General features: G+C 36.9%; 2 protein-coding genes across 2 annotated transcripts in view; both read left to right on the top strand.

Annotated features, from left to right (window-relative positions):
* The first annotated feature begins 1,652 nt into the window (after positions 1–1,652).
* Positions 1,653–25,015, top strand: clic4 (chloride intracellular channel 4). Its single transcript, XM_051868920.1, has 6 exons — positions 1,653–2,022; positions 18,297–18,406; positions 20,291–20,416; positions 20,523–20,629; positions 22,620–22,801; positions 22,961–25,015. Exons 1-6 carry the CDS (start codon positions 1,954–1,956, stop codon positions 23,123–23,125), a joined length of 759 nt encoding a protein of 252 aa, XP_051724880.1. The 5' UTR covers positions 1,653–1,953; the 3' UTR covers positions 23,126–25,015.
* A 995-nt stretch (positions 25,016–26,010) lies between these two features.
* crybg1a (crystallin beta-gamma domain containing 1a) overlaps positions 26,011–26,666 on the top strand; it is a 44,573-nt gene continuing 43,917 nt past the window's right edge. Inside the window, exon 1 of the mRNA XM_051868914.1 lies at positions 26,011–26,439. Within this exon, the coding sequence (XP_051724874.1) occupies positions 26,138–26,439 (302 nt within the window). The 5' untranslated portion in view covers positions 26,011–26,137. The remainder of the gene's footprint in view (positions 26,440–26,666) is intronic.

Below are 26,666 nucleotides of genomic sequence, written 5' to 3' on the forward strand. Positions count from 1 at the left end.
AACAAGTGTCTGTAAAAACTAAACCAGTATGGTGACAATTGGATTCAAACAACATTAAATACATTACTTTTTGGATGTAATGTATGCAAGGCTGTTTTGCATGAAAGGCTATTTTACATATGTTTACTAGTTCATTGTTTCTAGAAGGTTCTGTGGAAAGCCTGTGGTGTCCCAGGTCTGGTGATGACACATGATAATCTGCTGTACCAGTTATCTTGTCACCTTGGCAACACTTAAGACAAATCTACCACAGATGAAAGCTCGGTGTGTTCTTATTGTATAATGTGGTTAACAAGAACTGATCTGCACAAAACAACTCAAGGCAACAATGTTTATGCCCTGGCTGTTATTTTATAATGCCACCTGCTTCCTAACTGTTCACAGGCCGTTTTGGGAATACGTGGGTGTTTAAGAGATAAACATGAGGTCTGTCTTTACACTGTCCCTCTAGTAATGGAGAGCTGTGTTTCTGAAACAGCTGTTTCTCCTGCAGTGTGCTGGAAGATCATTGTTAATTATAAAGACCATCTTAAAGCGATAGTTCACCCAAAAATAAAAAAAATTGTTGTCATTTACTCACCTTTATGTCATTACAAACCTGTATGTATTCTGCAGGACGGGATATTTTGAAAAATGCTGGAAACCAAACTGACTGTTACCATTAACTTCAATTGTATGGGGGGAAAAAAATACTTATTTGTCCCAGTGTGGTCTTGGGTCATCTACAAGAAACTGAGACACTAAATTAGTGTTTTTTTGTTTTTTTTCTCAAATTGTGAGGATAACCAAATTATCCTCTCAATTTATTTGATTATTGAAACTGGTTCCTTCTGTTAAGATAATTTAGATCATCTTAAATGATTTAACATTTGTGTCCTGCAATTTTAGACGTTTGGATTTTAATAGACAACAGATTAAGTTTCATCTAAGGCTAAGTAATAGTTTTTTATATTTACTCTGCATCTAAAATCTCTCTAACGCTTTCTACACCCCACACGTGCGGATTCATTCAAAAGCGAATCGTTTGAATGAATCATTCTCTTTCACGAACAAAATCATCGGTTACTTAGACCCAGGGTGTGAACTACAATGTTGAGGTTGTTCAATACTTAGTGTAATTTGATGAAAGTTGATTTTGGTATGAATAAAAAAACTTGCGCAGCAGATAGGGAAAATGGGAGATCTACTTTGTTGTCATTAGATTTGTAGATACGCAAATAATAATAGACATAATTAAGGCACTAATAAGGATGTTTTAAGTTTTTGATTAACTTATAACTCAATTACTCACTGATAACTTTAATTGTCGCCACCTACAGGCATATTGATATTTTATAGAAACGGTCACTAAACGGATAAGTGAACAAAAGATTCGACTCGCTGTGAAGAATCAAAAATAATAAACAAGAAATACGCTTTTTTTTTTTTTTGGTAACTATGTTGTTAAAAGCTTTCTTTGTAACCTTACAATAAATGAGAATTAAAAAAAAGTCAGATGACTTTTCTATACATATTTAGCAGGAAAAAAACGAATCTCTAGTTCTTGTGCACGCGGCACGGTACCGATTCTGCTCGCTCCGTACGTGTTTGGCCCACTCTCGCGCCCGTTGAGTCCACTGCGCATGACATCACCGCCTTAAATACTCCCGTTGATTTTCCCCCTCTTCGTCGCCATCCTGAGACTGAGAGAGCAGTTGAGGAGGAGACATAGCGGACTCGGTCGCGTTTTCTCAGTGATGTGTTTCTAGGAAGTAGAATCTCGTGGAAAAGCTAATTTTCTGATTTTATCGGACTCTCTGTATTTCGGTTGCCATTGGAAAAACCGCAGAGTGATATTTGTTTTCGAAAAACTCGGTTCGAGAAAGAGGGAGGCGTGAAAGGAAAACTTTTTGTGCCAAGGTGAAGAAATCGAGGTTTGTTGTAAACGCGTCCGTATAAAGGCAAAAATTCGGAATGTCTCTCTCGGTACCTCAGAACGGTGTGAAGGGGGATAACGAACCCGTCATCGAGCTTTTTGTGAAGGTAAGATTATGAGAAACTCCAATCATTTAAGTAAAGATTAAAGGGACAGTGCACCCAAAAATGAACATTTTGTCTCCAAAAGACTTTATTTTGTGAACACTAACGAGATTTTAGGCAGAACGATAGGATTCGTCACCTTTACTTTTATTATTATGGAAAAAAAGATGAGATAAAAGTGAATGGCGTGGCTGTCAGTCCCTAACGTTCAACCTACACCTCCCAAACTATAGGCTTCTGTTGTAATTTGAATGATATACTTTTTAAAATCATATTTCTGTTTTTTTTAATCAGTCACAATCACCTAACCCGTAATATATCCAAAACAATGTCAGAATTATGATTCAGCCATTGTGTTTTACAGTAAGAGTGAATGATGACACTGTTCCCATGTGAATGTCATATGGGTGGAGGCGTTTTCTCAATATCACTCAATATTTGACCATGTGCGGTTTCTTTTTTATTTATATGGTTATATGCGACAAAAATAAAGGGATAAGAGTATTCTCCCTCAGCTAAATGCACAAAGCACGCGGGTTTGAGGAGAGGTTGCATGGGAAACCGACAACAATGTACATCTGCAGTTGCTAATCCCGACTGCAGGAAATCCGTCCGGTCCAGGATACAGAGTAACCCAGACTTGCATTAAACAGAGCCAGAAGAGCCCAAATGCTGTGCTAGAGTTCAAGATATGTCTGTTAAGAAAGGGCATTGTGCTTGTATGTAAAACCCTTTGAATGGAAGACATGTAACCCTCCTTTCTTTATCTGCTGCAACATTGTTTTGCCTTCATAACAGTGTGCCTTATTTTAACTACATACAAGAATTAGTCAGATCTGTTTCACGTAACCAGAGATGATGTTAGGATCTGTTTCTCGTTGGTTTGCTTCTCAAGACTGAACACTTCATTAGTTCCAATATAAACTGAAGTGAAAGAATCCAGTCCTCCTCTGGATCTCTGAGTAATCAAACTGGAATTATTCGAATTCCTCTCCACTGCTGGGAACCCTGCTGTCCTCTTTCTTTCCCTTGCTTTTCTCTTCTTTTCTGTCCCTCCAAAGGCCTTCTGCCCGGCAGAGCGGGAAAACTCCTGAAAGACTGAAAGGAGGGAGAGAAGGGAAGTGGAGGAGGGGAGTGAATTACAGAAAGAGGAGGGGGCTTCTAACGGTGGATGTTTGGGGTCTGATGTCTGTTTGGAAATGTGCGACACAAGCTCTCCTCTCTGAGCTGCATGGTTACTAAACTACTAGTGCATTAAAGCTCTAAGGACTTTGGATCTCAGACTTGAAAACGCTGACCAGGCGTTTATGATTCCTGAGGCTTTAATTAAAGGATGCCTCTGCTGTATTAAATGGACTGTAATTAATAATTCAATGAACATTACTGCAGTTTGTCATGTTAGAAGACACTTGTGTAGGTCAGCTCTTATCGGATGTTGTGAAGTGACCCTGCAAAACATTAGAACAGACGCGTATATTTTAAATATAGGCTTTGTTTTCTAACAGATTTCCTATTGAAACAAGTGAGACGAATCCAGAAGCCTATAAATATTTAAAGAATTATCTTTTTTTTTTTAAATAATCACGTGTTTATTTAATGCCATAAAACAATAAGTGTGCTCTGATCAGGATTTTCGGGGCCGATTACTGGAAGCAGTATTGGCTGATACGATCACCAATACCGATCACCAAAATAATACTTTTCTAAACAACAGTGTATTTTAAATATAAAAAATTTAAGCCATGAGAGTATTATTTATTGGCAAGCAACATGTGCAACATATTCCATTCCCTTTCTTAGATGTGATTAAGATCGGCTTAGAGCTTTACAAATATAGCATTCCTGTGAAATAAATAATAATAATAATAATAGAAAAAACAAAACAGTCTTTATCAACAGAACGTAATCAAATGTAAAACAACACTGCATAGTCTTCACTGTATAAATTAAATATAGATTAATCCTACTAAATCTACTTGAGCAGTGAGTTAAACTATTCCCCAACTGTTTATGTTCACTTAAGAAATAACCGACGGTGTTTAAGAGAATACTCAATAAACCTGGCATTTTGACACATTTCTGTGTGTATTTAACATTTTAAAAGTAAACCTGAAGATCAAAGTTCACTTTTGCTTGTCTGTTCCACTCCGTCTCGGAGCACACTTAGAAAACCACTATAGGAACAGTATCACTTTCTCGACTTAATGCAGTTTTAATAACTCATTTTATCATTGAACACATCCTGTAGTTTAGCAAAAGTAGACTGCATTTTATGACAATCATTGATCTAGCTGATTTGGACGTTGAGTTTGAGCTTTTAGGGATGAAAGAATGCGCCCTGCTGTGAAGGAAAGAAATGCACTAAAATATCACAGTTTCTTGTCATCATTGCTGTAGTTGTAATGTCTCCACTGATCAAACTATATTTTTGGATTTGTCTCATGTTTCAAATCTGTTCGAAAACAAAGCCTATATTTAAAATACATAAGTCTGTTCTAATGTTTTGCAGGGTCACTTCACAACTTCTGATAAGAGCTGACCTATACAAGTGTCTTCTAACATGACAAACTGCAGTAATGTTCATTAAATTATTAATTACAGTCCATTTAATACAGCAGAGGCATCCTTTAATTAAAGGATGCTATGTTTACATATAAATCGCATATCTGAGGTCTAAACAAACTATATTCTCGCCTAAAAAAAACTCTTAAAACAACATTCCGTTACAAAATAACATTAGTATCTATAAAAATATGGTGGGTTTGCTCGTCTGCCATGACATTCGCTGTGAGAATGCTGACAGCGGAGTGATTCAAACGGTGAAACGGTTACCGTGCGATACTGGAAGAATATTGCATGGCTGGAAAGACCTTTCAGCCAATCAGATTCGAGAACCAGAAAGAACTGTTGTATAAATATATATATTTTTAAAATAATGCTTTTTCTATATGTATATATAAATAAATAATATATGTATGTAGGGACAGTCTCATTTTAGAGGGCTTTTAATTTAAAAAAATCCATTTTGTCAATGTTTAGGAGTACACTAACACACATGGACTAAAGTCACAACACCACAGTTTTTATTTCATGGAGTCTTTAATATAAATTTACCATATTTTTCTCTTCCTCATGTCCTTTTAAGAGTATAGTTCAAGGTTTTGTTGTGATGTTTCATACTGTATTAAGTGCTTGATATCGGTCTGGTAAAATGATGTAATTCTCAGTGTTACTGTACGTATCTCATGTGATGTGATTTTTATGAATGGGGTAGTCAGGAAGTTATTGTCTGTAACTGCTGGTCATGTATTTAGACACAGCTTGAATGCACAGCAGTGTTTCCCACTGCAGTTCAGTGATCATGACATATGAAATCAGCATCCAAAATTAGCACATGAGCAGCAATAAAACAATTCTGCTGTTGTGGCTTTGATATGGAACAGCATGAAGAGAGACCGCAGGTCACCGTCTTTCAGCTCTGACAGTCTGCTTGTATCAGATGAGCTACAGTGACACTTGCACTGTGTGTGTTTTGTTTCTATAGCGCCTGGGTTAAGAGGGTTTTATTTTATTTGCTTGAAAGTGCACACACACTGCAATAGATAGATAATGGTGACCTGTTTCCCTCCCTTTCTGTCGTTTGTCTCTCTCATTCATAATTAACAGCATGTATGTAATGCATCTTTGTTCCACCTTTTCTTCCTGCACAACATCACAGCAGGACCATCCCCTTTGTTGCCATAGAAACCAGGCAAACCTTGCCCCTGCAAGGAGCTGATAATGCAGTCATCTCCTTTCCTTGCTCCCTTTGTACAGCCGCACCTGCTGGTCATCTTTACCACGTGCATGTTCGAATTTTTGCTTTGATCAGAACACTGCAGCATGTGTTAGTATACAAAGCATTTCAAAAGGGCTCTGAACACACTTCTTGTGGCTGAATCTGATTAGTTTGTCTTTCTTTTTTAGTTGGTTTTAGTTGGTTTAGTTGGTAAGTGTTCTCTAATGGATTTGAGATTTAGAGATCAGCATCAGAGGTTTAATGGGATCAGTGTCTTTTAAATTGATGTGACTTCTCTAGAGTATGATGCAGCAGTAATGAAGATTTGCAGTTCTCATGGTTATTGGATGTCAGACTTATTTTGGTTTTCCACTGAAACACTTCCATTCAACATCTAAAAGTGTGGTAAATTACAGATATTTAGAACAGGAATGCATTACCTTTGCCATCACATAACGCTTACGTTAAGTTAATCTATAAAAACACTAAACATTTGGAAACACTGTTAAATGAGCAAATCTCAAAAGGAGGGTTTTTTTTTTTTTTTTTTTTTTTTTTTTTTTTGAATGCATTAAAATGTTATGCCAATTATGCTCAGATCAAGCAACTACTGATTTTCAGACTGGCGATAAAATCCTTTTATTTTGGGACCTGACTTTTGTAGAGACTTAGGCCCTTTTTACACTAGTGAGTTTTCGTTTTAAAACGCTTAACTTTCGCTACGGTTACACTAATGTTGTCAAAAGTACTGACTTCAGTACCAAGTTGGTTCTGAAATTTTAAAAACGTGACACTTTGAGCGTTGTTGAGCGGATTCATAAACCCCTCTGATTGGCCATTGTGTTCACGCGCTCATCAGATATGCCTGTGATTGGCTACAATGATCAACGCTTCAAAAACATGTTGTAAATAGACATCAATGACGCTCTTCACCGAGCGCTTACACAGATACACACAGGAGCGTTTGAAATCAGGCATCTATCAGCGGACCGTCCGCTCAAATTCAGACACTTCCATGTACTTTCAAACGCTCCTGTGGGTTGATCATTGTAGCTAATCACAGACATATGTTGAGCTTGTGAACACAATGGCCAATCAGAGGTAATCCGCTCAAAGTATCGCATTTTTAAAATTTCAGATACCGACTTGGTATCGAATTTGGTACTTTTGACAACACTAGGAGTTTTCGGCCCTTAAAAAAACGGAGACTTTTGGAAACGCTGCAGACCCCTTTTTAGTTTGAAAACTCTGGGGTTGCATTTCAATGTAGACAAACCAAAACTGAGACTTTTGAAAACGAAGGCGTGGCTGCCCACGTTCGCTCCCTGATTGGGTCTTCTGGATCATTGCGTATCCTTCCCTGATTTGTCAAGCCTCTATCGTATGACCATTATGCTACCAAAACACAACAAAAACAGACTGGCCTCGATGACCATGTAAACCGTAACATGGAGATGGAGCTGCTAGCTTTGCTGACTTTATTGTCCTTTTTAGCAGCCATTGTGCAGTAAAACTCTGCATTTTATAATACTGCTGCTGCCTACATGCGCAAGAGGCAAACTATTATTAGAACAATCGGCAACTGTTTACACTTGTACGCCCATGCCCAGTGTGCATGAATGGTCATGAGACATGTGTTTTTGGTCGTGTAGTGTGGACAGAGATTTTTTCTTAAACGCAGTGGAAATGCCAGTATGGACGAGGATCATTTTCATTTTAAAACGCGGTGTTAAAATGAAAATGCACAGATGTTGACATGATCTTAAGCAATCAACAACATTCTAGAATTGTGATGTAGCAGTGTGAGTTTCATGGTTCATATTTTCTTTACTATTTAGAGATCATTTATTCTCTACCTCCAATTCTCTACCTTAGTGTGCACATGGAGTAGTTTGCTCTTGCAATATGAGCCAAATCACCATGTGACAGTGGTGATGTTTACTTTGCAGAAGGGCACCATCACTCAAGTGCTTTACACAGTCCAGGTGCTGATGATGCAACCACAGTAACCCTTGCTCTGCTTTGATTGGCTCTTTAGATTAATTATTGTTTAGGCTGGATGTGAAGTCATGACTGTCTGTGGTTTGATTTTTGTTTAAGCTGATGTTAGCGATTGTTCACTGTGGACTGCAGAGTTATAGTTTAATCACTGCTTAAGAATTTCAAGGCCATCGTTTGGCCTTACTTTTATAGCTTTGTATGCATTTTTAAAGGAACAATTGCTCCGTTGGTAATAAACAGGATATGCTGAGTCTGAGTTGAAATGTTTCGTTTTATCATTTTTGATATTAATGAGGAGTTCATAGGCTCAGATCTACTGTGCTGTAGACAGTGACATGTCTGTTGAAACAACATCAAGCGTTTAGAGAAGGATTATGGCACAGCTCAGAGTGCCCTTTCATCTCTCAGAGCTTCCATTTTGAACCCAAACTAGTAGTCAGTCTTTTTCAGATTGCTCAATATGCAATTCAGTCTTTTATCTGCTGCCAAGATGGGAACTTGTATAAACACTGATATTTAAATACCTCAGTAGGTTGGTGAGAAAACACCAGTGTGTCTGTTTACTGATTGGAGAAAGTTTGTGTGTTTTCAGGTGTTCTCACAATGATACAGGACTGTTAGAGCAGACAGGCATGGACACATTCTCGGCCTTTATTACTCCAGTTGCGCCAGAGTCAAATGCTTTCACTGCATGAGATCTGTCCTTACTGAAGGACAAAAGACAGGCTCAGACTCTTTCCCCCCCTCTTTTCTCTCTCTCTTTTTGTCCTTTAGCCAGTCATGTTCACAGACGGCTCAAATCTGAACAGAAAGCTGCATTGCAGTCATCTCAGGATAGTGAGCCTTCATGATGAAGTTTCATCCTTTTTTTGGAGCTCCATTGTGTCCTCTTGTATTGGTTCTGTGTGTGGGCATGTCTTTTATTTGCGAACCAATGAAAAGTTTGTCATGTCGCTCGCTCCTCCTTCATGGCAGCAGACAGAATGTGCGAGTCAGAGTACACTAGGAGGTTTGTGTTTAACAGATGATTGATCCAAAATATTTAGTTACTGGGAATGCCCCAAAACTCAAATTAAACAAGGAACTTAGTGGATATATATTAAAAATCAAATATTTAATAATATAAAATCTTCATATGTTGATTTAAATATTATACAGGAAGCGAGGTTGGAGAGAGAGGGGGAGAGGCGGGATCGGGAAAGGTCCACGAGCCGAGACTCTAACTCGGGTCACCCGAAGCACAACAGCACTATATGTCGGCATGCTGCCCACAAGGCTATCGGTGCCAGGGCTACACAGTTTAGGGAAGAAATCTAATTGTAGTTTTTCTGATTAAAAAGTGTGATATTTATTCATTTATTTTTATTTTTTATTTTTTTAAATCCGCTATCTCCGATCTGCTATCTCCCCTTGCTTAAATTTTGGCCATTTGTCTTTGTGTGTGAAACCACTAGTGAAGAATTCGGGCATGTTTTTCAATAGTGCTCTTAAATTTGACAAACAGATTAGTACGGTAGTCAAAACCATTTTTTTTTTTCGTCTCAAAGTCCTAGCTAAAGTAAAATAATTTCTTTCTTTTAAAGGTTTAGTTCACCCAAAAATGAAATTTCTGTCATTAATTACCCTCATGTCGTTCCACACCCGTAAGACTTTTATTCATCTTCGGAACACAAATTAAGATATTTTTGATGATATTCGAGAGCTTTCTGACCTCCCTATAGACAGCAACGACATTGTTAAAATAGTCCATGTGACTACAGTTGTTCAACCTTAATGTTAAGAAGCGGAGAGAATACTTTTTGTGCACAAAAACAAAACAAAAATAACAATAGTCAACAACTTCTCTTCCCTGTCATTCTACGCTGTTTAAGTTGTAGACACAATGCAGCGCTTCCAGCTTCTACGTCACAATCCTGGCTCATTATTGGCCAGCTCCTGCATCAGCATCACACGCATGCGTCGTAGTGCTCACATGAACAGCGTCGGCCAATACTGAGCCGGCGTAAAAGCTGGAAGCACTGCACTGTTTACTATGTGAACAGCGTAGGAACATGACGGGGAAGAGAAGAAGTTGTTGAATAAAGTTATTTTTGGTCAACACTTGTGTTGTTGTGTGACAGCCTTTTGCCGCCGTATGTAACGGGCATATGAGTGTGAGTTCAGTAGCATATGGAGCTGTGTCAGCTCTGCCTGGCTCCCTGATTTCCTCACAGCCAATGAAGAGGATTGTGTGGAAGTGCCATTGCCATTATGACATTGCCACTGTACGAAGACATCTGTAACATTGCCAGCATTTGAATTTTATTTTAAATGTTAAATGTAGGCAAATTTGACCAAGTTCTTCTAGCAAGACTGATTTGACTGTGAATGTGGTTGTTTAGCCTGTAAGGTCATCTTGGTTTGTCTAGATTGTGGCATTGATCTGCATGCGTTTAGTCTTGTCAGATCTCACAGATGATTGGCTCTTGTCTCCTGAACAAAGCGATCTCCATGTTTATGTTCATTTGAAAGACACTTGTTTATTCAGCTGGTGCAATACTGTGTAACCAGTGGTGTAGGTCAGACGAGACTCTGCATGTGACTCTGTGTGTGTGTGCTGTTGGTGACCAGTGACAGGCTGAGAGCGTGGCTGTGAGTCATCAGTCTGGGGTCTGCTTTTTTGTTAGGAGGAATGTTCTGGGAATGTTTGCACAAACTAGTGGTGTTCGGGAGGCCTGTGTGGAATCTGGAAACATGCAGAATTCAAATGCCAATAATTTTCTTTCTGTTGAATGTTCAGTTGTTTTCCTTATTATATTCCTTATTGAAGTGAAAATTAGTTTTTTCAATAAATATATTTTAGATACCAATTAGAGTGTATTACATTCAGCTCCCTTACATTTTACACAGACAATTTTGACAGTTGAAAGTTGGATATACCTTTAGTGATTTTTCTTACAATAGTTTCATGTGAACAAGGTAGGTACATTTGTTTTGATATATTGATATATTGATTTAGAAAAAATATTACAAATTAAAATAAGTTTTCTATTTTAATATATTTTTAAAATGTAATTATCGCAAAGCTGAATTTTCAGCATCATTACTCCAGTACAGTGTCATATGATCTTTCATAAATCATTCTAATATGCTGATTTGGTGCTCAAGAAATATTTCTTATTATCAATGTTAAAAAAACACTGATTAATAATTTTGTGAAAATCGTGATAATTTTTTTTTTTCCAGGATTCGTTGAATAGCAAGTTCGCCAGAGAGCGTGACTTTCTTCCCACCTTAGTAATTACTAAAAGCGGTGCCTTTTACCATCCATAATGCCATCCATATCAGTACATGAAATCATATATTTCCTGATTCGAACATCATTTGGACTTTCTTGCATTTGTTTCAATCTGTTTCTCTCAAATTGGGAATTCTTCTTTCTCTCTGTATGTCTTATTCTTTCTCTTTCTCCTTCCCTTTTCCCTCCTTCCTTATAAGGTAACACCGTGGTCAGATCGTGCACAGGGGCTGGAGAATGAGCACATTGTGATTGTGAAGAGTTTGGCTCGTTGAAGTTCTAAATTTAGTCTGCTGGGCACTTCCCCTCAGCCCCACCTCCAGACACACATACATTTCTGTCCTGTGGGAATCTTGCAGTGTGGCCTAACAAGGGAGGCTGAAATAGAGGGCAGGAGTGGGTGCTGTGCCATGAGCATGTGTCTGATTGTGTTGAGGTGTATGTGCAGGTTTAGCAACATGCTAATATGCTATATTATGACTGACTAGTGAGGACATTTTACTTGTCCTCACTAGTTAAAAAGGCTTATAAATTGGCCAAAACTTGTTTTTATTTAAATCTAGTATTTTGCACATGTTTCTGTAATGGGTAGGTTTTAGGGGTAGGGGTTGGGTTAGGTGATAGAAAATATCATTAACCTGATATGAAATCAATGGAAGTCAATGCAATGTCCTCACTAATATAGTGAAACAAACTGTGTGTGTGTGTGTGTGTGTGTGTGTGTGTGTGTGTGTGTGTGTGTGTGAGAGAGAGAGACTCTCCACCTTCATGCATTCAGTTTGAGTTGTCCTCTGTGATGTATTTAGAGCTGTGCTGGAAGAGATGAGATCACTCATGGAGAGCGCAGATCAGATGGAGACGGTGACACACTCACCAGCGACTGCACCGTGACTCACTGTCTCCACTGGACAGCTGTAGCTGTCTGTGCCTCTCCTTTAGGGAGTTCACATCCTTCATCTGTCCATGATAGTATTTCTTAATAAACTGTGCAACACTTCGCATCCACCTGCGAAAGAATGTGGCATAATGCAACTGAAAGCATAATAACAGTGAACATTGTGATAAGGTTTTTGGGTAATATAGGTGAAAAAGTATATCTAGATACCTTTTAATGATACCTGAGAAATGGGATTTTAAAGAGGACTAGTATAATTTAATTTTTGTATAATTCGGTAAGAATCAATTTAATCAAAAGTGACAGTAAAGACATTATATTGTTACAAAAAAATCTGTTTCAAATAAATGCTGTTCTTTTGAACAGTTTATCCACAATATTACTTTCACTTTTTTAATCAAATAAATTCAGCCTTGGAGAACATAATAGACTTTTTTTTTTTTTTTTTTTTTAAATCCAGGTTTTTAACAGTAGTGTATATGTAGATATTTTATTAAAAATGTACATGTATAAATTATTTTTTTATTTAATCAGAAAAAAACGTTTTACTACAAATCTGACATGCAGGGACTTTAACATATTTGAGAGACGCAAACATCCATTACATAAACATTCAGGGTTTCAGACTGATTTAAATTTTGGCAAGGAATCAAACCTCAGCAGCAAAATGGAAAAAGAGTTGGGAAGTTTTAAACAGAAAAGCAATAAATAGTCTTTTATTATCCATCTCTGATTGGTTTATTTATTTATTTTTTTATAAGCTTTCAGTTTTAGAGGTTTCTGTGTTGCCATATAAGGTACACAGCCTGTCTTTCACTTCCTCAGACTGCCATCTGTTTTTTCCCTCTTTTCTTTTGGATGCACCCAATGTGTTTTTAAGAGGTGTTGAACAAAAGGGCTCTGTTTGTGTTTGGAGAGTCATCCATATGGATCGGAGAGAGAGTGAGACATGAATGGAGAGATGTGTATAGAGGACAACATCTATGGAAAACAGTAATGCAAACACTGCTGCTGTTCATTTTTGGCCATGGGCATCTTTCAAAGGTCATTTGGACCGTTCCGATTTTACGGGACAACACCAGTTCTGTTAAAAACTAGCAGATTAACAACATGCAGCACAGACATTCCCGTGTGTTGTGGAGCTGTTGCTTATTATAGTCATAGAATGTGTTTCAATGTAAGACTGGATGAGTGAGCAGCTGTCTCAGAGGAAATGCTTGCCCTCAGCCGACGTTGCAAAACCTAAACAAAACCTTCTTACAACACCCCATGCCGGACATTTCTGGAATATATTCAGCTCCCCTCCCCACCATCCTCAGAGGCTTTACAGAAGGGGAGGTGAGAGAAAAGAGGAGTAAAAAAACAAAAAGGGGAGAAATGAAGACAGATGGGGGTTTAACGCTTAAACAGGAGAGAATCCCAAATCCACGTTTTTAAAAGCCCACCTGTTGCTCCTACTCTTTTGTTCATGCTTTTTGTCTTGTCTTGTTGCTTTTATATATGAAGATGTGTTGTAGTTGGTGAATAAGCTTATTTTATAAAATTAGATTCAAAAGCACCTGGAGTTGTTTTATAACCCCTGAGTAATTAAATTTAGATGCTTTTAAATAAAATTCTGCAGGGACATGAATGGCTGATGTCCTTTTGGAAAGCTTTTCTCTCTGCATCCCTCATTAATACCAACGATTGGCCTTATTATTAAACTCCTTTCTGTGAGGAAAGACCATTTACTTTCTGTTGTGATGAATGGAGCAGATGAGTAGAGAACACACCCTGGGGAATCCACAGCTGTGGTGACCTGCAGGCCATTACTGGTACTGCAACAAGAAAACTGATTGGAACAACACAAACCTCTGTTTGTGACCTCTGTGATAAACCCTTTCTGATTTTAGGAATTTATTTGACTTCCTTAAAATTTGAATAGTTTTGTCTTTACACAAACATAGCCATAATGATCTCCGTCCTGTAATGTTCTGATGTTTGCAGACAATAAATCACTTAAGATGAATGATCATCACGAATCACAGTCGTCATACAGGAATCCCTTGATATTTTACCTGTGATATCTAGAGCACAGGAAGGCATATTTTGAAGCTTATTTTTTTATACACTATAAAAAGTTTGGGTTCAATAAGATTTTTTTTTTAAAGAAATTAATACTTTTATTCATCAAGGATGCATTAAATTGATCAAAACACACATTTAAAATAAAAAAATATAATATAATAAAATAAATGCTTTTCTTTCAAACTTTCTATTCATCATGAAAAAATGTATCAAAGTTTCCACAAAAATATTAAGCAGCACAACTTACTGTTCTGTTTTCAACATTAATAATGTAAAAAAAAAGAAGAAAAGAAATAATATTACAATAAAAAAAAAAAATAGGTTTAATAAAAAATTGATTAAATTAGATTAAAATTAAATAAATACATATTTTTGTACATTTAACTGTACATTTACTATAGTAAGTAGAAAAATATATAATATTTTAGCTTGGAAACTAATTTTTAGATTTATAATATTAATTTTATGTTGTGTTTCTAAAAGATAGCTGCCTTTTAAATTTTAGGATGGGGTTCCCTCACACGAGGATGATCATATTTGAGGGTCTGTGGCATTTAAAAGATTGAAAACCCCTGGTCTACAAATTTATATCCATTCAGGATTTTATTTCAATCATAACTTCATTTCTGCTTAAGGTTTCAGACACACACAGCAGCACACAGCAAAGATGCTTTGATTTTAATGTTTTTCTTCATAACCCAAATGTTTTCTCTGTACTATTGCAGTTCTTGACTGTGAATTTGTGTAACAGGTTGTTTTGTGTAGTCTATTGTCAGCCCTGATAGGCTGAACTCTACAGGGGACACACTACATCTGCGTGTCTCTATAGAAACTGTTGTCCTGTCCCTATGAGACGCACTCTTCCTGTTCCCTGTTAAAACATCTTTGATTGGGCAGAATCCATGAATCACTGAATCATTTTGAGCCGTTAAATCTCTGACTCTTACTCCCCTCTCTGAATAATGCCTATTTTCTTTCCCAGAATGACACGGTTTATTTTGAGTATGTGAGTTAATATATGTGAAATTCATTCTTTATCGCCATGTTTTAATGAACCCTGAGTCAACAGGAGAAGGACCTGCCACAATGAGCACTGAACAGAAGTAAAGCTTTTGTTCACCAGAGAGAGAGAGAGAAAGTGTATGAACAAGAGATACCAGCAGGGTGTCTGGATGGGAGAGAGATGGAGGAAGAATGAAAGAGAGAGGGAACTCTCTGGAACAAAGTCTTCTGTTCTTTATTGGACTGCTGGATTCTTTTCAACATGCAAAACCAGATAACAAGAGAGCGAACAACAATACACTGCTGAAGAAAAAAAAGCTGATTCAGATATAGTGCAGCTCTGTGAAGCTTATTGAACTAAGAATGTGCTAGAATCCAGAACAGACAATTTATGATTGTGTAATGCCTTCCTGAAATGGTAGAGAATGGGATTTCATCCAGTAAATGGTGGTGATTTCATCTAATTGTTACTCCCTACTGGTGTTGTCACGATACTGGAATTTCCAACTTCAATACGATACCTTTAAAAAATACTGATTTATTGATACCATGGGGAAAACTGCCATATTTACAGCCATGCAGATAATTTATTATCTCATAATTTTTTTGATAATTTGGGTAATTTTGTTGCAATAGCTTACACACAGAACAGGGAGGCTTTATTTGAACCGTTGAACTAAATTCACATTAAAAAAAAAAAAAAAAAAAAAAAGTAAGTAGTCAGTAATAAAATAAGAACAAATAAACAAATTGCAAATGATAGTACAAATAAATACAATTGAATAAAGAGACAAATTAAACAAACATGGCTTTTCAGGTAAGTTTTTCAGGTGGGTCTAATAGTAGTATTCAGGTAAGAAATACTACAGAAATTAAAGTAATCAAATGTAAAATAATGCTGGATAGTCTTCATTGTAAAAATTAAATTCAGATTAATGCTTGCAATTAAAGTTATTCAGTCAAGAGAAGAGAGATTTTCTTTTTGTCTTGTTTTTTGATTGTTTGTTTTTTGATTAGCAGCAGGTTTATTAGGCTGCTGTCACTTTAAGAGCTTATGCACAGATCCAATATACTGTTACACAGCATGCGTTTTCTCTCAACTTTTTACGTTCCAAAACTCACTGTATTTACCTGAATACTCAGCAAGATGGGCATTTTGACCTAATTGCGTATGTATTTGACCATTTAAGTGCAATAAGCCACGAAAAAGAAGTCAATTTGGTACTCCCAAGCTATTTGAGTGGCGACTTTATGTGAACGCCACTTATATATAGTAGATCAGTGGTTCACGTGCTTTTGGTGTGAGTGCAAAACCTGCAGGAATTAGTAAAATTACATGCAATATCAGCACTATTCAACCTGAGCGAATGAGACGAGTGAGTGAGAGGAAGCAGGTGTGTCAGTTCGCTGTTGGAGAGAAGAGAGCAAGAACGCGCAGCTAATGTAAGTGTATCGATACTGCAGAAAAGGAGTATTGGAACCATTTCAGATATTTCAGTATCAATACATATCAAAATATCGATATTTTTGACAAGACTACTCCCTAGGTCTGTTCCAAAATCTAGTTCGGTGATTACTGCCTAAATAAGCAGCTGCCTAACTGTAATAAACTCATACATGACTGATTAGTAACACCTTACATGAAATGCACAGGAAACTCGACTCAATTGATTTTAATATAGACATTATAGAAAAGCATAAATATATTTAGCACACAATTTTTGATAAAGAGCCTGTTAAAAAATAATAATTAAATTTATAATAAATATTTTTTAGTTTTGTTATTGAATAATTTATATCCTAGTTATATTTTTGACTGAGACATTGCAATGCATTCTAAGACTGCCTAGTCCATGAAGGATATACACTAATGTCCAAAGTTTGGTGTGTGTGTGTATTTACAAAGAAATTAATACTTTTATTCAGCAAAAACACATTAAATTGATCATGAGTGACAGTAAAACATTTATGTTACAAAAGATTTCCATTTCAAAGAAATACTGTTCTTTTGAACTTTGTTCTTTTTTCAAATCACTGTTTCTTCTGTTTTACTTGAGCACCAAATCAGCATATTTATAATTTCTAAAGGATCATGTGAATGCTAAAAATTCAGCTTCACCATCAGAGGAATAAATTACATTTTAAAATATAAACAGAAAACAGTTGTTTAAAATTTTATTAATATTTTACAGTATTTATGGAATGGTTATTTTGGAATGTTTTGTTGAGCACCCTTGATGCCTTAAAATGCTCCCTGTGAGGCAACTCAAGTGGTTTTTGTACCTGTCTCTCTCTCTCTCAGGAGGTCAGGTCATTCTCACTGTCAGCTCAATGCATAATTAGCTGAATTGCTGAAGCACACTGGAACATCTCTATTCTCTGAGTCATATACATCTTGTTTCTGGAGATTGGCGGAGGACAAATGGAGAGAGAGAAAGAAAACATGAAGTTCTGTTGTGTGTTGGAGTTCACACGTAGTGTGGTATTCAGCCGAGAGATGTGGAGGAGGAGGGTTGGCTCCTCTGGTGATATCTCCACTGTGGAATTCATGTCTTTCAAAAAATGTTCACACATACACATGCTATCTGAAAATTTGAGATTTTGATTTATTGGCCTGATAAATAAATGCCAGTTAATGCATTGCTAAAGAATTCATTAACATGCATATAACCATGCTTTAAATTTTTAAAATGGCACTGTTATTTCCCTCATTAGAAAATTAAAGAAATGCATAAAACATAATAGGACAGCCTCACATAAAATCACATGAGCAGCCAAAAGCTATTCTTCATAGATGTGTATAGTCAGGTTTGTCTGCACATGTTCAGAACTTTTAAGGTCTTAGGTTGGTCTCTTCAGTATTAAAAGGGCACCATGTTAGTTTACAATGTTGTAGCTCTCGCTATACACTGGGTTTATTTATTTATTCTGGAGATGGACAAAATGTTTTAAGTCAGGGGTTTTGTGTGTTAGAAACCTGTTTAAAATGAGTTTTTTTTTTTTTTTTTTGTCAAATAAATCTCAGTAACATAGAGCTGATTGTTAAACAGTTAAAATATCTTTCTTGTTGCGGTTTATTTGTTTTCTCTGGCTATAATCTGAAACAGGGTTGTACGATAATGACCCCGTGATTGCAAAATGTTCACTGCTGGAATTTCAGCTGATGTGCAGCAACTCATTGGAATGATGACAGTTTTGATGATTTGTTTCATATACATTTCTGAGGTCAGACTAACATATTTTTCTTTCTCTTTCAGGCGGGCAGTGATGGAGAAAGTATCGGCAACTGTCCATTTTCTCAGCGCCTCTTCATGATCCTGTGGCTGAAGGGTGTGGTCTTCAATGTCACCACTGTGGATCTTAAGAGGTGTGTGTGTGTGTGTGTGTGTGTGTGTGTGTGTGTTTGTAGTTTGTAGACAGACATTTTCCCAAAAGTTACTTAAATCTGATTAAAACCTTTCATTGGGACATACAGCGTTGTCTTCATTTGGAAAAACTATTTATAAAAAAAGTAAATAATTAGCTAAAAAAAAGGTAAAAGTGTGTGTGTGTGTGTGTGTGTGTGTGTGTGTGTGTGTGTGTATTGGTGAGTCACATGTTCAATGATCTGATAATTAACATTTTCATTCACAGCCTCAGAAATTCAGTTGTCTGAGATGAGATATTTGTAAAAATATATATATTTTTTTTTTATATTTCAAAAAATATATCACTGAGGAATTTAAAACACTAGTGTGACAGTGAGGCAGCAGAGACACTATATTTTGCAAAACTGTGTGCCACTGATGATCTGTGATAACATTTCGAAACTTCATAATTTGTCTTGTCTGAAAATGAGGTTAAGTCAGCTAATTTTAGTTGTGAATTTAACCTGCTATTAGTATTATATAGTATCCACTGTGCTGCAGATATGTTAGTCCTAAATGCTTCTTTAAATAAGGTTATATAGACTGTTAACTAAGTTTTACAGTCAGAATATTGCAAGGTTATCTTTCTTTCTTTCTTTCTTTCTTTCTTTTTTTTATTTTTTTTTTATATCTTGTTTGTGAAATCTGTGACATCAGTGAAATCACATCTATCTATGATGACTTCCACACCTATAGTCTATTTCTCTCTCCCCCACTTTCTACATATCATCTTCAGTCCATGTTTTATGAGGCTGTAAAAGAGACATTGTTCAGATTAAAGTTTATGATCTTTATGACCTGTCTTAGACTGAAATCAACTGAATCTGACTATTGAGTCATCTTTCTTTCTTTCTTTCTTTCTGCCTTTCTTTCTTTCTTTCTGCCTTTCTTTCTTTCTTTCTGCCTTTCTTTCTGCTTGTTTTCTCCTCTCTCTTGCCCTTTTCTTTTGTGCCAACACGGGGGATAGGGTGCTCCTTGTGCTCATGCCAGAGGTGTGAAGTCATTTCCTGTTGTTGTAGTTGGTAGGATCAGAGTGTTCCTGCCTGCAAGGCCTCATGGGAAATATCCCCCCCCCCTGTTCCTGAACCCTCAAGTGTTTTCATATTTCACAGTCTACCTTTGTGGATATCCAGGGACGTCCTCATTTAGGAAAAACAATTCATGTAGAAATTTTTTTTTTTTGTTTATTTTGTTTTTTAAATGCAAAAATATTTCTTTTAGGGATAGGGTTAATATTTACCACTACTGGTTTTATACAAAGCTAAGTCTCTGTGTTGAGCTTTGAGTGCTCTGGAAAACCCCTGTATTGTGTGAACTGTATGCGGCCCCCGAGAGCATCTTATCGCCTTGTATTCTAAGAATAACAATTCATTAAATGCCCTTGGGCTCTGCCATGCTGACCTCCTGTTGTAGTTCAGTAATAAAACATTTCTACAGTTTCTATGGCTGTAGTCTCTTATCACATTTGTTTGAGCAAAGTTATGTTTATAGACTGAACATACTTGTTGATGAGCTGAAAGGTCTCCATGAAAATCAATCATTTCATCATTACAAGAACCCATAGGCCACACGACAACAGAATACTGAACTGAACTGAACCGGACTGGAAAACTAGTTGTCTGTTACGTCATACAGTGCAAGAGAGCCGCTCTACACCACACAAACTCGTGTCTGCCATGTGTTAGAGGTTTTCATGTGTGCTTTCGGTAACTCAGTTTCGCAGATATGAGCTGCTTCTACGATTCAAATGTTCCACTCTCCACCCGGATATAAAAGCTGCTGTTGGTTAATGGAGATTTGTAAATGTGAATATAGTCATATTAATGTTATGTTTTTCTTTGTAGAAAACCAGCTGATCTGCAGAATCTGGCCCCAGGAACCCACCCTCCCTTCATCACCTTTAATGGAGAGGTCAGGACAGATGTCAACAAGATCGAAGAGTTCCTAGAGGACGTCCTCTGCCCTCCAAAGTAGGTGAAAGAGTGTGTTTGTGTAATTAAGTGTCAGATGTCTGTCAACACCTAGTCAGGTGGTTTTATTTAAACATTACTTTTATGTGTGTGTTTGTGCACTTAGGTACACTAAACTTGGTGCCAGGCACCCAGAATCCAACACTGCAGGGATGGATATATTTGCCAAGTTCTCTGCCTTCATCAAGAACTCCAAACCTGATGCTAACGAGGGTAATCAGAAAGATTTCACAGTCTCTCACCTCTAAACAAATGACCAAATGTACATTGTTCAGTGGAATGAACACACATTTGATAAGCTCAGTTTAACTGCACAAATACTTTCTACTGCTCTAGTTTGAGAGATTAGACCTGGTTATGGTTGTGTGTGTAAACAGTGTTGTCTCTAGTTTAGATAATGCAGGGCTTGGATCCAGTGTCTCATTTACATGCTTTAGTGCTGTAGGCAGGGCTACAATTTCATAGTTAGATCAACTTCCAGAGTAAACACTGTTAACATAAAATATGAGTTTTGGTCATAGTAACAGCGACTGCTCTTTTATCAGAAGGTGTAGAACTTTTGTCAGGATGATAAATACGCTAGGAATTTTCCTTGGTGCAATACCTGCACAATCTCAAAGACTCTGCAGCTCAATAACAATTTGGCAATGACACTGAACATAAACTAACTTCAAGAGTTTCCACCCTTGTGAAATGTTGACTGTGGGTGATAACAGCCTCTCTATTCCAGCTGAAGTCTGTCAACATAGTCTCAGTGCGAGCAGACAGCACTGTCTACAGGAGAAATCGCTAGGAGACCTCTCGTGGAAAGCGGAAAATGCCATAGCATTCTAGTTTGCATTTGTTTGCCACTTTTGAAAGTGTAGAGCTCAACAGGTAACCTGTAACAGTGGCATGCTGATATTATGTGAAGTGTCAGGATCAGCTTTCACTGCAGTGTAATTATGCCCTTTTGTGGCAGCTATGCAGAAGTGCAACCAAACACTGCAATTCTGTTTTGTAACTTTCTCCCTCTAGAGGACAGATTACTATTCTTTCTTTCTTTCTTTCTTTCTTCTTTTTTTGGACTCCCTTTTGTTGTAATCAGTTTTTTTTTTTTCTAATTTTGTGAAATACTGTATTATTATATCTGTCAAAAGTTAGTAAACATTACATTTTTTTTTTATGTTTTTGAAAGAAGTCTCTTATTCTCATCAAGGATGCATTTATTTAATCAAAAATACAGTAAAAACAGTAATATTATTACAAATTAAAATAACTGTTTTCTATTTGAATATATTTTAAAATGTAATTTATTCCTGTGATCAAAGCTGAATTTTCAGCATCATTACTCCAGTCTTCAGTGACACATGATCCTTCAGAAATAATTCTGATATGCTGATCTGATAGACATCTTCTTTATTTTATTTCTTAAACTTGCTTTTAATTTTTTATAGTTCGATGCTCTGTCATTAAATGAAGTGAATTAGTTTGTTTACTGTGAATTAGGATATTTTTGTTGTGTCTTTTGTTATCTTTGCAATTTGGGAAAGCAGACAATGATTAAAAAAATCTTTAATGTGGCCGGCTGTCTGCAAGGTGAAAATCAGAGGAACAATTTTGAATTATATGATTAAATTATATTTTTTATTAATCACAATACATGTGTGGCAAGCAGGGCGGGACCAAAAGCCATGGGAAAAGAGCAAGGCTGGTGGCGCGAGTCCCACAGAGGAGCTCCGGAATGACAAAAGGAGGAATGACGACAGTGAAGGACAAGGCCTGGACTTTACATTTGTTTTTTTGTTTTTTTTGGAAGTTTGTGCGGCAGTCATCCGTGAGGGGCTGCCGCTTTACTTTTGTTGGTTGTTTATTTTGTCATTAAAAGGTAATGTTCGCCGGTTCCTTCCCTTAACCTCGTTACACTGGTGCCACCGGCCTCACTCCGTTCCCATGGTTCTCGGCCCTGCCCTGCTTGCCACAACATGTTACAAGTGAACTGCACTGTGGACCACCTGAGATGGTCATAGTTTGGTGTGCTTTAGATTTCTTTTGGTGTGTTCACATACATTTCATGAACAGCAAACAAATTAAAATAGTGTGAAAAAACAAACTGTATCTTTGGCATTAAAATGCTGCATGTTTTCTTTCTTTTTTTCTTTAAAAAAAAAAAAAAAAAAAAAATGTTCTACCTAACTAACTCTTAATTGTTGCTGACATATAGCATTGGAAAGGGGACTGCTGAAGACCTTGCAGAAGTTGGATGAGTACCTGTGCTCTCCTCTACCGGACGAGATCGACCACAACAGCATGGAGGAGGTGAAGGCCTCTGTGCGCAGGTTCTTAGACGGTGAAGAGATGACTCTGGCTGACTGCAACCTGCTGCCCAAACTTCACATTGTTAAGGTAACGAGTCGAACAGGTCAACCTCTGCTTCAGATTAAACACAATTTCAGAATATAGTTGGCCTTCAAATGATCTTTTAATATGATTATTATGTGACATAATACATGACAAACTAAGCAGAAAGAATTACCAGTTAATTTCCTCTCATTCGGTTTGCAGGTGGTGGCAAAGAAGTACAGAGGCTTTGAGATCCCTAAAGACATGACAGGCATCTGGAGGTACCTGAACAATGCCTACAAGCGCGAGGAGTTCACCAACACATGCCCCAGCGACAAGGAGATTGAGATCGCCTACGCTGATGTAGCAAAACGGCTTGTCAAATAATGGCTCAAAATCTCCTCCACTCCCCTCCCTGCGCTGGGACTGTTTATTTTCCATCACACGAGAAAGAGAAAAATAACAAGCTATGGACTCCTTTTTTCCTTCTCTTTTATTTAGAGTAAATACCCAATGCATGATTTCTCGCTCCTCCGTTACAGCTCTTTAGGACATATCATAAATTTTCGGTGCGTCCGAAAGGCTGTTACCACACTTTACTTTTTTTTTTTTTTTTTGTCCTAGTTTAAGTGTTAAAGCAGGAAATGCCAGATACTGTCGGTGTATCGATGGCTAACAGCGTGTGAGTATGTTGCTCACACATATCTATTCCTCTTACCCACTCTATGTAGCAATAACAGAGTGGGTTCACCAGCCTTTTGTTTTATGGATTTAAAATATGAAAAACAATGCTTTTTCTAAGCTTGCAACATGAACAGTTATGAAGCATTTTTGTTTTGTTTGTATCTAAACGCATTTGAACAGTGTTGAAAGCTCCAGTGTTTATTTTCAGAGAGTTTTAGAGAGCAGTGTAGCACTCTGAACACACAGAAGTCTCAAAAGACGCTTTACTAAAGTTTAAATGAAGTGCATATTGATTTATGTTGATATCAAAACTCGACACTCATATATGAAGTTCATATCATATACATTAGTCATCTGTTGTTTGCAGAAATGGCACCTTACATACCATGTAGTAAATTCGCAGCACCTGTGGCCTTTTGATGAAGGAAAGTCCTCTTTAACAGAGACTCTAGATACATGAGGAGATTCTATAGATCTGCCTTATTCACTATAGACTCATTATTTAACATTAAGAGTGCTGCGTCATCATAACTGCATCCCATGGCACGAAACGCATGAAGGGAAATGCCTGTGTAGCTCTAGAGGTAGAACTACATCACTTGCACTTCACATGAAGTGTCCTTGACAATTTAAATAGTAGCAAAATATTTTTTTGGGTTTAAGTATACAAGGGGCATCTCATTTAAAGAAGGTGAATTGTTTTTTAGATGTGGTGATATGAAGGATGACTAAATAGACAGAAAAATGGCTTTATAGTCTTGCCAGATTACCAAGTTTGATTAAAGGCTCAGAGTAAAAAACTGCAATTTATGTTGATACAATGTTGAATGTAAACTTGATGTTTCTGATTTGGAGAAAGATAATAATGAAAGTTATATGAACGAAATTGGTTGCCATATGTTTTTCCAGTTCATGTCATAGAGAATTGTAAATACTGTTTTTGGTTTTCAGAGATTTACATGCAACTTTTATACATTCATGAACTGAATGTAGCAGAATGATAGACTTGTAATGACACCTCTAGCTTTATACATTTTCTCAAGGTAGCAAAAACAAAAATAAAATTTGCATTAACTCAAATACAGAAGAGACAGGATAAGAGTAAATGGTTTAATTGAAACTTTTCTCTGTTGTTAGAAGTTGATGCCCTGTGGGAACAAAAACAAGAAGGTTGTGTTTTTTCCATTTCCTTTTTCCACTCCTCTGCTTATGCCAGTCCATTAATGGAGTGGATGGTTGAGTGAAAATGTAGGGATTCTTTTTCCAGCCTTCCATCTTTTCACTTTGAGTTCATTACAGGAAATTGTTGGCACGTTATTAGAAAGTTGGATCAGGGCCACCTTTTTACATTCTGTTTTCAGCTTTGTGCATTTAAAGGAATCCGCAATGTGGGTTTTTTTTTTTTGGAGAGAGATGCTCCCTCCATACTATTTAGCCCATATCTCTGAGTGTTAAAATGTTGCTCTCAGTAGATTTGATTGGGCCTGTGTGTGTGCGTGCATGGAACAGGTTTTACATTAACTATAAAAACATTGCATGTTTGCCATATGCCATCGCACTCTCATTAAATAAACTGCTGGCAGCTATGACAAATTTGGAGTATGAGTTATTTTAGTATATCACTTTCACAACAGATTTCTTTTCCCCTTTGTTTCCACCTAGTATGTCTGTTTCATTCCTTCTCTCCAATGTTAAGGATATCCACACATTTTGGCTGCAGTACAGATATGAAATCTTTCAGAATGGATATTATAGAACTAAATTTAGCCATTGCTCATTGAGGAATTGAGTTACAGGTTTTTTTTTTTTGTTGAAAAGATATTACAAAAGAAAGTGAAAATGAAGACAGGACTAATAAAATGTTTTACAAATAAAACAAATTCCCAAGAAAACAAGTTTTATTTAGAACATTGCTAACACTTTACAATAAACTCTTTCCTTTGTGAACTTCTGTTAACATTAGCTAATATAAACAAACAATGAGCATTACTTTTTTTTAGAGTATTTATTCATTTGTAAATGTTAAAAATAGTTCATTAGTCATGCTAGTTCACAGTGCATTAACTAATGTTAACATACAAATTTTGATTTGAAAAATGTATTTTTGAATGTTGAAATAAACATTAATTAAGATTAATAAATGCTATAGAAGTACTGTTCATGTTGACAAATGAAACCTTATTTAAAGGATTGCAGGAACGTTTTTAAAAATAAAGAAACATCTACAATATATTAACTTCATTGTGACCAATGTGAAGAATATGATTTAATTACAAGTTGCGAGTTTCAGATTTCACTTAATATATATATAGACCACCAGAAGGCGCTATAACCCTTTTCCATTCGAAAGAAAATGACAGTGGTTGCTTCACACTGCATATGAAGATTGGATTTAATTAAATAAGCACTGTAAATTGACAATAGGTAATTCAGAAAATGTTTATATATTCCAGTTCCAGTATGTTTGTTTTTAAAATCTACTCTTGTGAGATTTTACAGCTCAGACCAGCTTCTGTTTTAAAAGAAAGATGTTATCAACGAAGTTCAAACCTGAACTGCGCGCTCCGCCCAACACGCTCCTGTGATCTTCAGGAGCGCGTGAATAACACCAAAACTCCAGCGCGCGCCAAACGAAGCGTGCGCATTTCAAACTTTCAGTTTTGACATTAGACTAAAGAGAACTTTTATCTTTGTACATGTCGTAAATACTTAATCATGAGCATTAGAATTAAGAAGCTGTTTGGGAAGTCAAAGAGTTTAGGTAAGGAATCCAGGGATGCTGAAAGAACTGAGGGTCTGTGGGGGACTTCACCCGAAGACGAGCGCGCGAGTTTCAGAGGTCCGTCCATGACTTTACCGTCGAACCCTGTAGATGCCACCTCATTCCCGGACTCACTGCCCACCAGCCCCAGCGAGAAGAAGAAGAAACGTTTTCCGACCTGGAGGTCCAAAAATAGGAATAAAGATAAACAGTTTCTCAGCAGTTCCGGAGAAGTGGACTCTGTGTTCAACCACAGGTGAGTGATCTGTCATATAATTTCTAATGCTCTTTTCTCACAAATATCTGCCATGGGAATTTTTGAATGAGCACCATATGCTATCATGCATCTCTCCACGTTCACTGGTATTACTTACCCTTGCGCAAGTTTTTGGGTCAGTTTTCAACTGGTCAGACTGGGAGACCAAGCTGTACCAACTAAACAAGCTCAACACCAGCTTTGCCAGGCTGGCAGGTCTTCAACCA

The sequence above is a fragment of the Ctenopharyngodon idella genome, chromosome 17 (genome assembly GCF_019924925.1).
Source record: "Ctenopharyngodon idella isolate HZGC_01 chromosome 17, HZGC01, whole genome shotgun sequence".
Lineage (NCBI taxonomy): Eukaryota > Metazoa > Chordata > Actinopteri > Cypriniformes > Xenocyprididae > Ctenopharyngodon > Ctenopharyngodon idella.